Here is a 13501-nt window from a genome sequence, read left to right as displayed (position 1 = left end):
TTGCTAATCCCCCGCCCCATCTGGGCACTCTTCAAATTTTTTTATCTTGAGATGCACTTTTGCACCTCATTTGGAAAGTTATGGTGCAATTTCATTTGACGCAGAGCAACTTGAAGTGCAGTCTCAGACAATTTTAAAACACATAAAGTCAGTACAATGTGGTATCGCAAGTTTGCACCACACTTTAAAGTTGTATCGCAACAGGCAAATTTTGGGGGTGCAAATTGCACTGCGATAGGGCTTATTCTGAATGCAGTCTCCTGGGAGAGGTGCCTGATTACTTACATGTACACATTCTTTGACATTTTGGGTCAAAGTGCATTTATTTTATCATCTGCCAGATACAACGTTTTTCACAGATGGGCTGTTTCCCAAAAATAAATGATTGTTTTGGTTTGAAGAGCAAATAAGTTAAGGCCCTCTTTATAATTAAATAGTTTTTTTTTCTTTTTTCCCTGCATTTCTTTTTTCAATTTAGGAGCTGTGTAATAATGTGCCAAAATTGCTTCCCCCTTCTGACTAGCCAAAAATATCATGTGAGCGTAACTATATATTGAACCTTTCTGTATTGTTTTCCTCAGAGCGTGTTGTTTAAAAGGTGCCTTGTAAATGTGTGCCAAAAATCCCCCTCCCCCTCAATTTTACCATCAGGCTCATAATTATTGCACAGTCTGAAGCTTTGGAGCAAGTTTGCCAGAAAAATATTACTGTTTAAAATGTATACCACAAAAACATATACTACAAAGAAATTGACCTTTTAAAAAAGGAAGGAAATTCATGTTCACACAATTTGCGATGTTTTTTCTTTTCAATAATTGAAAAAAAGAGACAAAAGCATAGCAATACACGATTTTACAAACGTGTGTGACCTTTAAGTCAAATATTATGGCCTTAGTTATTTTAAAACAGTGTAAATATGATGCTGTGATTTGACTTACGAAAGTGAGAGAGGGAAGCGAGTATAAAGCCTAAAAATGACACAGCAGTCATAAACCCTGCATGTTCATCATCTTGGCGTATTTTGTGGGGGGGCTTTGGGGCGCCAGCCCTGGGGTCAAAGTAGGGGCGGCAAAAAGCGAAAGGGCGGCGGAAGAAGAAGGGGCGGCAAAAACAGGGGCTTCAAAAACAAAGGGGGCGGCAAAACGAATTAACAACGAAAAAAGGGCGCACAAAATTGAAAAAGCATACAAAAATTTGAATAAAGGTTGCTTTTAGGGCGCTAGCGCCTAAATTCCTTTTTTTTTTTTTTTTTTTTTGCTCTTCACTTTTCAAACGACCGTGAAAAAAATTGGGTCAACCTTTTCGGGCTGTTAAGGAAGGGCGGCAAAATTGTTTCTTCTTCAGCCCCGGGGTTGGGGCGCCACGATCGCCACTGTTCATCATGAGGATTTTCCTGGTTTTTACAGTGGCGTAGTTGGGGGTTGTGGCACCCGGGGCTAAGGATACATAATGCGCCCCCAATTCTTGAAACATGCACAAATAGTGCATTTTTCAATTAATTTGGGTTATAGTGAAGTTGAATATCTACTTAAATTGATCCTTCAAATGTTCATTTGTGTTAGAATGCGTGTGAAGCATGCAAAAAATCGACTTTCATCGCTTGGAGGGGGCGCAGAATCGATGCTGAATTGGTCATACCCCCATATCTACTTGGTTTGTAATGGAATCCTGTGCAAAATGTGTTATAAAAAGTACAAAACACTTTAAAGATTGGTAACTGATAGCAAATCAAAAGTGACATTTATGATCTATGTTTAGTATGTTAACCATATTATATAGCTGTCAACATGCTGTCAACATAGACCTCTAGAGGGTCTATCCTGTCAAATTAGCATAGCTTCTGTGCAGTCATGTATATGTTTTATTAACTTTCTGGCACAGACATTTATGTAAGTGTATGTGTTTTGATTTTTGAAAAGAAAACTTTATGCTCTATGAAACATGTACTACAGAAAATAGATTAATGTATGATATAGTGTTTTGAATTGTATGCATGAGTGTGGCTGGGTTTTCATGCTGTTGGTTCAATGTATTTTGTGAAGTGTTAGCATTTACAGCATGATGTAAACTTTAGGGATCTATAAATTATGTAAATTCAAAATAATTCGAGTTAGGGTTAGAACTAGCCCTGTTCGCAAACCGTGATGCCCACCCCTCAAATATCAAGCGAAGCAAGCAGCGATCACAAACTGTGATAGCACTCAAATAGCAAGCAAAGTGAGCATCTTAGATCATCTTAGATCATCAGAATAGATTGGTTTATTGCAGCTTGTCATCAAAGGTTTGGGATTTTTTTGGCTGTCCATCACTGGTGCTGCAGGTTGTAAAAGGAAACTCCTTTGCATGCAATACTGCTATTAGAGGAAAACATGAAATTATTGCAATGACTTTTCTTTGTATGAATTTGGTCAATGCGATTGTTTATGTGGAGTTTTGTTTGCATTAGTATTCCTGACAAACAGGGGGCAGCTGAATCCCCTGTGAGAAGTCTTGCCCCCCTCCCCCTTGTCTTATGATCTGTGTTTCAGCAGTGTCTAGCTTAAGAGGGCGAGATGGCCGAGTGGTTAAAGCGTTGCGCTGCCGGCCGGGAGATACGATCGACGAGGGTTCGAGCCTTGGGCTTGCCTTAGGTGAAAATTCTCTTCCCTCCCAAAAAGTTCCTATATGGTCAGGAATCCTTCAATTCAGTTCAGTTATTTAATTTCAGAATTTAATTGAAGAATTTCTTCTCGCCCCCATACACTGCTTATCACATGCAGATATAGGTAGTGTATGTGCTTCGTCCGTGATTCGGAAGTCACGTAAAGCCGTTGGTTTAGGTGAAAATTCTCTTCCCTCCCAAAAAGTTCCTATATGGTCAGGAATCCTTCAATTCAGTTCAGTTATTTAATTTCAGAATTTAATTGAAGAATTTCTTCTCGCCCCATACACTGCTTATCACATGCAGATATAGGTAGTGTATGTGCTTCGTCCGTGATTCGGAAGTCACGTAAAGCCGTTGGTTTAGGTGAAAATTCTCTTCCCTCCCAAAAAGTTCCTATATGGTCAGGAATCCTTCAATTCAGTTCAGTTATTTAATTTCAGAATTTAATTGAAGAATTTCTTCTCGCCCCCATACACTGCTTATCACATGCAGATATAGGTAGTGTATGTGCTTCGTCCGTGATTCGGAAGTCACGTAAAGCTGTTGGTCCCGTGTACAGGAAGAGTCAAAGCTTGTGCACGTTAAGTGTCAGAGCTATTCGAAAAGAGAAGGGGGACCATCCCCGGTTCTGATATTTGCAATCAATCCTAGGTTCCAGGATCGTGCATAGGTAAAAAAACTGTGCACGTTAAGCCAGTGCGACAATACTCAATTTGAGGTATGCACGTGTATAGGAAGAAGAAGAACATATAATACAATCACTAATTAATGTTTTGTTACTTCTTTGTTTTAACAGTACGATGCAGATGGAAATGGCCATATCACAACAAAAGAACTTGGAGAATGTCTGAAGAAGAGTGGGGTTGATCTACCCGGCTATAAACTGAGAGAAATTGTAGAGCAGGTAGACAAGGATGGCAATAAAATGATTGAATTCGATGAATTTGTTACGGTAAGTTTGTATGTTTGTTTGCGGGTCTCCCCGTCAGTCCAAAACACAGTCAGTCCGAACCACCGCTAGTCCGAATTTTTTAGGGTTAGGGGTAGGGTTAGGTTTAGGGTTAGCGTTAGGTAAGCTTAAAATTTGGACTAGCGGTGTTTGGACTGACAGGGTTTCGGACTGACGGGATGTACCCGTTTGTTTTAAATGGTTGCTCTCTTTTTTTTTATACATTTCCAGAATTGGATGATAATTTGTCATAAAGAGAGCAAAAAAACAATTTTTGAGGGGGGGATGAACCCCCGCCAGGTTCGCTGCCCCATGGACCCCCTTTGCACTCATCGTCTTCGGCTCGGCTGTTCGGCTGCTCGCCTTCGGCTCTCATGATTTTCAGGAAGTGGATCATTACCTCACTTACATCTCTGGATGAATCTGATGGATGATTCTGGTTGTGTGGGACAGGTCATCACTACGCAGTTTGTTTTGGTGGTGGCATGGACCGGGAACCAATGAAAGTCGCTGTTTTGTGAGCGCTTCAGAGTGCGATTCTGTTATAATTGTTAACTGTTGGTTTTGAATCAAACGAAAGGGCATCGTAAAATATTTGCTGTCTTACAGCAATATTTACAACTAATTTGAGCACAGCTTAAATAAGTTCCAATATCGGTATTTCATAAATATGATACTGAGACAACTTTGTCGCCGTCAAGGTTAGCTGGATATTTAGTACAGGATTGAAATACATTTTGTAGAAGTTGCAAACTTTGTTACAAAAATAATTCAGATCACAATAATCCAAGTGCATAATAAAAGGTGTCTTGTTTGATTGCCAACATGATTAGCAAGTTTGCATCCTTGTCCTTTTTGGTTTCTCTGTCCAAGGGTAAACAAATCTAAATACACAATTCAGTTTTAGCAGTTCAGTCTGAGTTAGTTGAATTTTCACTTATGCTGTAAATGAGTCCTAACCCTAACACTGACCCATGCTTTTTGATATCGGAAGTAAAGAAGATCCGAATTGTTCAAGAAGAAGAAGAATTTTTGACTTGGCACCCCCGGGATTCGAACCTTTGACCCCCGCATGCTAAGCACACAATTGCGAACCGGTAGCTGCACGGGTTATTGCTGCCCGGCCAGCAATTCCATGAGCATATCACACTTAGGGTGATTGTGTCATCGCAGACCCTGGGATGCACGCATGCGCGGTATTTTTCATCGTGGTATTTTGTGGTTTTACACTGGTGTTAGGGTTAGAAGACACTCTAATCTGGAAAATACATCTTACCTAACCCTAACACTGACCCATGCTTTTTGATATCGGAAGTCAAAGAAGATCCGAATTTTTCAAGAAGAAGAAGAATTTTTGACTTGGCACCCCCGGGATTCGAACCTTTGACCCCCCGCATGCCAAGCACACGATCGCGGACTGGTAGCTGCACGGGCTATTGCTGCCCGGCCCGCAATTCCGTGAGCATATCACACTTAGGGTGATTGCGTCATCGCAGACCCTGGGATGCATGCAGAATTTTTCATTGGGGTATTTTGTGGTTTTTACTGGTGTTAGGGTTAATCAGCTTTTGTTACATAGTATGCTTTTGATACTTGTATTCATTCATATTTTATTAATATTTATCAAAAGGTCACCTGAAGGTCAAATGACATGATAAATTTACAGAGATAAAAACAACGAATCTATATAACACACAGAATGATATAAAATTTCATTTACAGAAACTAATATTGCAGTCGCACTTTGAAAATATTATTATATAAAAAGAAGTAAGAAAAACATTGCATAATACAATTCAGAAATTTGGGATTGCGCAGCCACTTTGCATGCAGGATACAAAGAGTATTAAAAATAAAAAATATAAAACACTACTTGTTAAGCAAGTTCACAAAGTATGGTATGGGACTATTTTGGAAGCGGGAAGTCCTGAATTGCAGCTGGGTGAATCTATTGCATAATTCCGTAACAAAAAATGCTTCCAAGTATTGAGGAAATCCTAAGACAAAAAGAAAGAAACATCCTTGTTCTAATGGTAGTGAAACTAAGTTTAGACTTCCAGTTGGTCTGATACTGCACAATCATTTCCTCTTCAGAAAAAAAAACCTATTTCTACCTGTTTTTGTTATGTAAGGAAATAGAGGTCTCCAAAAATGAATAAAATTTGAAAGTTGCTAATTAAAAAAAATTGAGCTTAATCTTGAAACCTTTATTTTAGACCTTTGGTTAAAATTTGGTCTCATATGAACAGATTAGATCCCAATGCAACCATTATTATGTTTTGATGAATCCAAGTGTGTGAAAATATTAGATCCAACACATAATATTAATAATGATAAAATTGGATGCTTTACGCCTAATTTTTATTGGTCTTGCTATAAGTTACTCATACAGTATGACATTCATATTATTCAGCTATTAATATAATACTAGGCGGTTACCCGTATTTCGCGGTTCTCGGCTGTCATAGTTATTGGCTTTTGCAGATCTCAAACCTGGGCTTCCTTGGCCAAAGTTACACCCACCGACCAAGTTTGAGCTCCATGAGCAATTTGCAATCTTTGTTTTTTGACCTATGACCTCTCAACCGTAGGTCTGACAAAAAGGTCACAATGGAACTTTTGTTTGTTAGTCCAATTTCCACCTACCCACCAAGTATGAGCTCCAAAGGCAATTTGAAATTTTTACCTTTTGACCTTTGACCTCTTAACCATAGGTCTGAAGAAAAGATCACCGTCGGGAAACTTTTGTTTGTTAGTCCAAGGTCAACCCACCCACCAAGTTTGAGCGCCATAGGAGCAATTTGAAATTGTTACCTTTCTTGACCTATGACCTCTTAACCGTAGGGTATGACGAAAAGGTCACCGTGGAAACTTTTGTTTGTTAGTCCAAGGTCCACCCACCCACCAAGTTTGAGCGCCATAGGAGCAATTTGAAATTGTTACCTTTCTTGACCTATGACCTCCTAACCGTGGGTATGACTGAAAAGGTCACCGTGGAAACTTTTGTTTGTTAGTCCAAGGTCCACCCACCCACCAAGTTTGAGCTCCATAGGGGCAATTTGAAATTTTACCTTTCTTGACCTATGACCTCTTAACCGTAGGGTATGACTTAAAAGGTCACCGTGGAAACTTTTGTTTGTTAGTCCAAGGTCCACCCACCCACCAAGTTTGAGCTCCATAGGAGCAATTTGAAATTGTTACCTTTCTTGACCTATGACCTCTTAACCGTTGGTCTGACGAAAATGTCACCGTGGAAACTTTTGTTTGACAGTCCAAGGTTAACACAATGGCATGGCTAGATTTGCCATTTAAAGTATTTGAAATTTGACTTCAATTGAACTTGACCCCGTCCTTGACCTTTGACCTTAAAAAATATAAACTCGTTCTGTCTCATACCAAGCTGCACCCACCCACCAAGTTTGAGCCCATTATGACCCACGGGCGGCCTCACATTAGCAGTCACAGACAGACAGACAAACAGATCTACAGACAGAGAATAGCGTATTATTATATAGATATAGGCGGTTACCCGTATTTAGCAGTTCTCGGCTGTCATAGTTATTGGCTTTTGCAGATCTCAAACCTGGGCTTCCTTGGCCAAAGTTATACCCACCGACCAAGTTTGAGCTCCATAAGCAATTTGAAATCTTTGTTTTTGACCTATGACCTCTCAACCGTAGGTCTGACAAAAAGGTCACAATGGAACTTTTGTTTGTTAGTCCAATTTCCACCTACCCACCAAGTACATGTATGAGCTCCATAGGCAATTTGACATTTTTACCTTTCTTGACCTATGACCTCTTAACCGTAGGTATGACGAAAAGGTCACCGTGGAAACTTTTGTTTGTTAGTCCAAGGTCTACCCACCCACCAAGTTTGAGCTCCATAGGAGCAATTTGAATTTGTTACCTTTCTTGACCTATGACCTCTTAACCGTAGGTATGATGAAAAGGTCACCGTGGAAACTTTAGTTTGTTAGTCCAAGGTCCACCCACCCACCAAGTTTGAGCTCCATAGGAGCAATTTGAAATTGTTACCTTTCTTGACCTATGACCTCTTAACTATAGGTCTGACAAAAAGGTCATTGTGGAAACTTTTATTTGTTATTCCAAGTTCCATCCACCGACCAAGTTTGAGCTTCATAGGGGCAGTTTGAAATTTTTACCTTTCTTGACCTTTGACCTCTTAACCGTTGGTCTGACAAAAAAGGTCACCGTGGAAACTTTTGTTTGATAGTCCAAGGTCAACACAATGGCATGGCTAGATTTGCCATTTAAAGTATTTGAAATTGGACTTCAATTGAACTTGACCCCGTCCTTGACCTTTGACCTTAAAAAATATAAACTTGTTCTTCCTCATACCAAGCTGCACCCACCCACCGAGTTTGAGCCCAGTACGACCTACGACGGCCTCACATTAGCAGTCACAGACAGACAGACAGACAGACAGACAGATCTACAGAGAATAGCGTATTATAATATAGATTTCTGAAATTAAATCGCCCCAGTGGAGGCATCCCAATCTACGCCTAGCGTTGACAAGAATGTGACTTTCTAGTTAACCTTTGAGAGCCTCAAACCCCTCAACCCCACCAGGGGCCCTAAGGTGAGGCCCCTGGACCCCACCCATTATACATTTACCAAAACGGTGCTAGCACTGTGCTTTGGTTTTAGGTTAGCATTATACCATTTTGGGTTTTCCATTTTGGCATCTGCATTTTGCATCAATTACTCAATGAGTAAAAAATGAGGACTGATTTACTTGGTACATGTACTTGTCATATGTGACCATCCAGCACAACTGAGCCCTGAAGTCGCCAATCATCATTTTTGAGATATTCAACCAAAATATTCTGCTTGAAATTAGCTTTAAAATGATGTATATCATGGCTATAGTACTTGACATTTAAGTAGTGAAAAATCAATAAAACAGTCAATAAATCCTTTGTTTCCTATTGTTTATTGTTAAGTTCAATGGAGCATATCTCAATAGTGGCACTGGCGACATCCGGGCTCAGTTGTGGAGGATGGTCACATATATATATGAAAGTTGATTGAATCATGTATGTATTTTTCATTTTTTTTGTGCAGATGTTTGCAAACATCAAAGCATCAGACATAGCACACACATTCAAGAAAGCTGTCACAAAGAGGGAAGGTTTAGTGGACAAATCAAGCACAAAGGAAGAATCCGCTGGAATCGCAATTAAACACAGCTATTCCGTTGAAGAAAGGATTGCCTTTGTAGGTAGGTAGATCCTAACCCTAACACTGACCCAGGTTTTTTGCTATCGGACGTCACAGAAGATCCGAAAAAGTGAAGAAGAATTTTTGACTTGGCACCCCCAGGATTTGAACCTTTGACCCCCCGCATGCCAACCACACGATCACGGACCGGGAGCTACACGGGTTATTGCTGCCCGGCCAGCAATTCCGTGAGCATTTGACACTTAAGGTGATTGCGTCATCGCAGACCCTGGGATGCATGCATGCGCAGAATTTTTCATCGTGGTATTCTGTGGTTTTTTTGGGTGTACGGGTTAATGCTGGTTTCATACTTTCCTGCTGCTCTGACGACGATTTTTATGCTTCACTGCGCAGTCGAACCAGAAACAGGCTATGTGCTGGACTCTGATACCGCCTCACCGCTAGCTCTAGCTTCTCCCCTCAAAAAGATTATGTTAGAAAATAATATATTCCAGTTGAAATCCCCGGGGCACTCAACTTTGGAAGTGACGGTATGTGCCTACCGGAGTCGCTAAGTAGGGGCCTATCGGGTACAAAGCATTATTTTAAAAAGGGGTCATTGGGTACAAACAAAATAAAAAGGGGGTCATTGGGTACAAACAAAATAAAAAAGGGGGTCATTGGGTACAATATTTTGAAAAAAGGGGGTCATCGAGTATAAGATTTTTAAAAAAGGGTCATCGGGTAGAAAATTTTGAAAAAATGGAGCAAAATTTTGAAAATTTCGGCATAAAAATGAAAAAAATGGAGCAAAATTTGACAGTTTCTGCATTTTTTTGTTGCATTTTGATGATGCTATTCTAGAAAAAGGGGTCATTGGGTAGCAAACCAAAAAAAAAGGGGTCATTGGGTAGCCGCAACTAAAAAAAAAAGGGGTCATCGGGTATGGCTTTAAAAAAGGGGTCATCGGGTATAGTCGACTTCAAAAGAGGGGGTCTATTGACAGGCACATACCGTCACTTCCAAAGTTGAGTGCCCCCCGGTGAAATCCATACACCCCTGTGGAAGACATGACCTTAATCTTCCACACATGGGGGTGTCGATTTATAAAGTCAACCATTTTAGTAACCCATTTGATATTCTCACCTACATGGAAGATTAAGGTGATGTCTTACATAGAAGGTGTGTGAATTTCAACAGAAATTGCCCCTTCCTACATGATTTTAATGCAAGTCCTTATAAAACTTTGCAAGTTTTGCAAATGGTTGGGCAAGAACTGCTCTAGTGCCCTTGGATTGAGCTGCCCTCATGTACAGGAAGTTCAAGAAGGCAGCAACACCTAGAAAGTTTGAGGCATGATTTTACCTCATTACTGTGAATATGGATATTTTCGCGCTATATCTATATTTGTGCTTTTCACGTTCCAAGCTGCTATAGCAAAAATAGCAACATGCAAATATAAATGTAAGGAAACTTTAATAGGATTGTGAACTTAAAAATATGGGAGACAGATCACAGTTGGCAAAAATGACAAATTTTATTGTAATCCTCAAAGGTAGTGGTTGTGGCTCTTACAACTGGTGATAATCCATCTAAAAAAGGGGGGGGGGGGGCATTTGGACAAAAAATGGTCATTTTGCCAAAAAGTGTTGGATTAGGTCCAAGAGGGTACAAGATTTACTTTTTCCATGACAAAGAACTTCTAATAAAAAGCCCATTTGTATGGTAAAACTTGTTCTGTGGCAACAGTATGGCTCACCTGGACCACTTCCTTTCACTGTGTTTATCTTTTAGGGTAAGTCTCATATTGGTACCTCAAAAGTTGACATTTTTACTGCATGAAAATGTTCATGTTTTTATTATTTCGCCAACTAGTATGCAATACATTTTTGGACATTGATAAATATGTTTGGAAGTGTTGTGTGGATTAGCCTATATACTTAAAAATTATGTTGAATTGAAATTTTAACAGCACAGTTTCATTTTACTTGGAAGTTGTAAGAATGAACAATTTCAGCGCAAAAATTGCTACCATACATTGATGTTGCACCCATGCATGGTATGAAGCCCTACAGCTAAACTATTCTGACTCATTCAATTCTGTTAAAGGGGAAACTAGTTCAAGTTGACTGAGATTGTGCCTCCTTACTATTCATGTTGTATCTACTACATGCACTATGGCCTCATCCCAATAGCATAGTTCAATAACCTCAATTAAACAATCATAGTGCAAAATTTGACCTCAAGTTGCAGAGTATGAGTTTTGTACCCAAATTTTCAAAGGTCATTCAATGACTGTACAAATGTATTAGGGTTAAAGAACTGTGCCCCTGATAGATGAGAATGTTGTGGATCCTAGCGTTGTATGTTGGGTTATGTCAAAGGTTTGCTATGTTAAAATTAAGGTTCACTTTGTCCGAATTATAGGTTAATAAATGCATATCACTTGTTGGGGGTGATATTGTACAAAATAATGCATGCATACTGAGATGTTGATGCGTCTAATGCACAAGCCCTGAAGGGGGGAGTGCATTAGACGCATCAATATCTCAGTATTTAAAGTGCATTATTTTGTATAATTTCTTGAGCAACAAGTGATATTTCATACTCATACATGACTAAAAAATCCTGTTATTTTTGCTAATTTTATAACAAAATTGTCACTAAAACATGTTGGAAAATGCAAGCAAATGTAAATGCATCCACCCGCAAGAAAAATGAACTTTTACCCATGCAAGTATACAATATTTATGCATGGCTAGTTTATATAAACGTTTGCTCTAATTGGTTATCAATATCTAGGAGTGTATGAATATGAAATATGTTCGCTATGTCGAATATCAAATAAGGTACGCTATGTCAAATCTATCCTTAAACCTAACCTTAACCTTAACCATGACCTTAACCCTAACACTAACCATGGTCCTACCTGTAACCCTAAACCAAACTCAAGACTTCCCTATCAAAAGTATAGTTCAGGAGTTTCAGTATTCAGTAGCAGTTACCAGTATCAATAATAACAAAACTGCAACATAAAATACTGCACATTTTGCCATTTCTTCTGTAACAAAATGCAAAAACAAAATCTAACATGAAATGTAAAACATAGGGTAGGCCTAAAAGAAAAACATGAAATGCAAACATATTCATGTTTTATTGTTGAATTGAAATTTAAAAAAACATTCAATTTGCTTTTAAAAATATCAAAAAGAGGCCACATTGGTATAAAATGTCACTGTAACTTGCATGCACTTTGCATTTATCTCATTAATGGGCATAACATCAATGTGGCATGATAATTACAGATTTCTGTCTGCTCATTAGGAGGAAGGTGGCCTTCGTTTACATCCCGCCTAATTGAAGTCTCGTTTTATAGGTTTTTGCTTTAATTGACGCTCTTCTTTTTCTGAAAATGCCGCTATTTATAGCTGCGTATTGTTTGCTGTTCATCTCAGTTGATGAAAATGATTTTAAAACAAATTAATTCATAGTTCATACTAGAATTCATTGCCTGTCATAATGTAGTCCATACTCTAATTTTTTCAAAAAACAAACAAACACATGAAACAGCAAATAAACATCTGTGGATTTTGAAGAAGCACTGTAGAAGCAGATGTACACATATAGGCATAAACATTTAATATGCTGCATAGATAAACATGCAAAACAGTTGCCTTGACGCATTGATGTTACCGACTCACCAAGATAAAACATAGTTTACCCCACCCCATCTCTGCTGTATCATCTTTTAGGCTTCAAATCCTGAATCTGCCCCTGATATATGTATTGCATTGCAAAATGTTAATTTTAGTTCAAATTTGGACCTCAAGTTACGCAACATGCATTTAGGCTTCAAATCGTGAATCTGCCCATGATATTTGTATTGCATTGCAAAATGTAACAGCTGTAGTTCAAATTTGGACCTCAAGTTGCACAACATGCATTTTAGTACCCAGTGCATCCAAAGGTCATTCTTTTAGTGTATAATCATATCAGGGTTAAGGAACTGTGTCCTAGAGATTGTCATGTTTGAGATCCTATAGTGTGATCAGCTCGTAATTGGCGGGAATTGTTCGCTTGGTCAGAATTTCAGCGAGAATCCGAGAATTGATTCTCGCAAAGATTCTCGTGAACAGATTTGTAGTTTACACAGAAGTTGATTTGCAAGAATCAAATGATTCTAGCAAATTTATACTGCAAGAATTAAGATTGATTCTCACACTGTGATTCTGACCCTGCGTTTTTTACCACTACACCGAAAAATAGACCCACGTTAAGTGTGATATATAGTTGGCCTGTCTGGTCTATAATATGGGTTCGAAGAAAGTATAGGGCTTGAATTGATAATTTGTGATGCCTCTGGCGAGAAGTCACAAGGCAATTCTTGAAGTAAAATATATTGATATTATTCGGCAATGTTATAAGGCCCGCCGATTACGAACTGATCAAACTATAGTGTATAATAATATAACATTTTGCTTTCTGTTTTGTCATCCTTTTATAGATTTTATCAACAGCAAGTTGGGAGAAGACCCAGACCTCGCAAACCTACTTCCAATAGATCCTGAGAGTGAGCAGCTATTCAATCGTGTGGGTGATGGATTACTACTTTGGTGAGACCCATTTTGTTTGTTTGTTTGTTTGTTTTCTTTTTTAACCGGTGACACTCAACACCTACATAAAACATCCTATTCAGTACACTGTCTTTCATATATACAGGCT

The 13501-nt window shown here is 38.9% G+C and overlaps 1 protein-coding gene across 1 annotated transcript in view; it reads left to right on the top strand.

Annotated features, from left to right (window-relative positions):
• Nucleotides 1-13501, top strand: part of LOC140139752 (plastin-2-like) — a 73273-nt gene that overhangs the window by 34364 nt on the left and 25408 nt on the right. The window contains exons 2-4 of the mRNA XM_072161460.1: nucleotides 3441-3596; nucleotides 8684-8840; nucleotides 13284-13392. Of these exons, the coding sequence (XP_072017561.1) occupies nucleotides 3441-3596; nucleotides 8684-8840; nucleotides 13284-13392 (422 nt within the window). The remainder of the gene's footprint in view (nucleotides 1-3440; nucleotides 3597-8683; nucleotides 8841-13283; nucleotides 13393-13501) is intronic.

The sequence above is a fragment of the Amphiura filiformis genome, chromosome 18, assembly GCF_039555335.1.
Source record: "Amphiura filiformis chromosome 18, Afil_fr2py, whole genome shotgun sequence".
In the NCBI taxonomy this organism is placed as follows: Eukaryota; Metazoa; Echinodermata; class Ophiuroidea; order Amphilepidida; family Amphiuridae; genus Amphiura; species Amphiura filiformis.
This window is presented reverse-complemented; position numbering and strand designations above follow the sequence as displayed.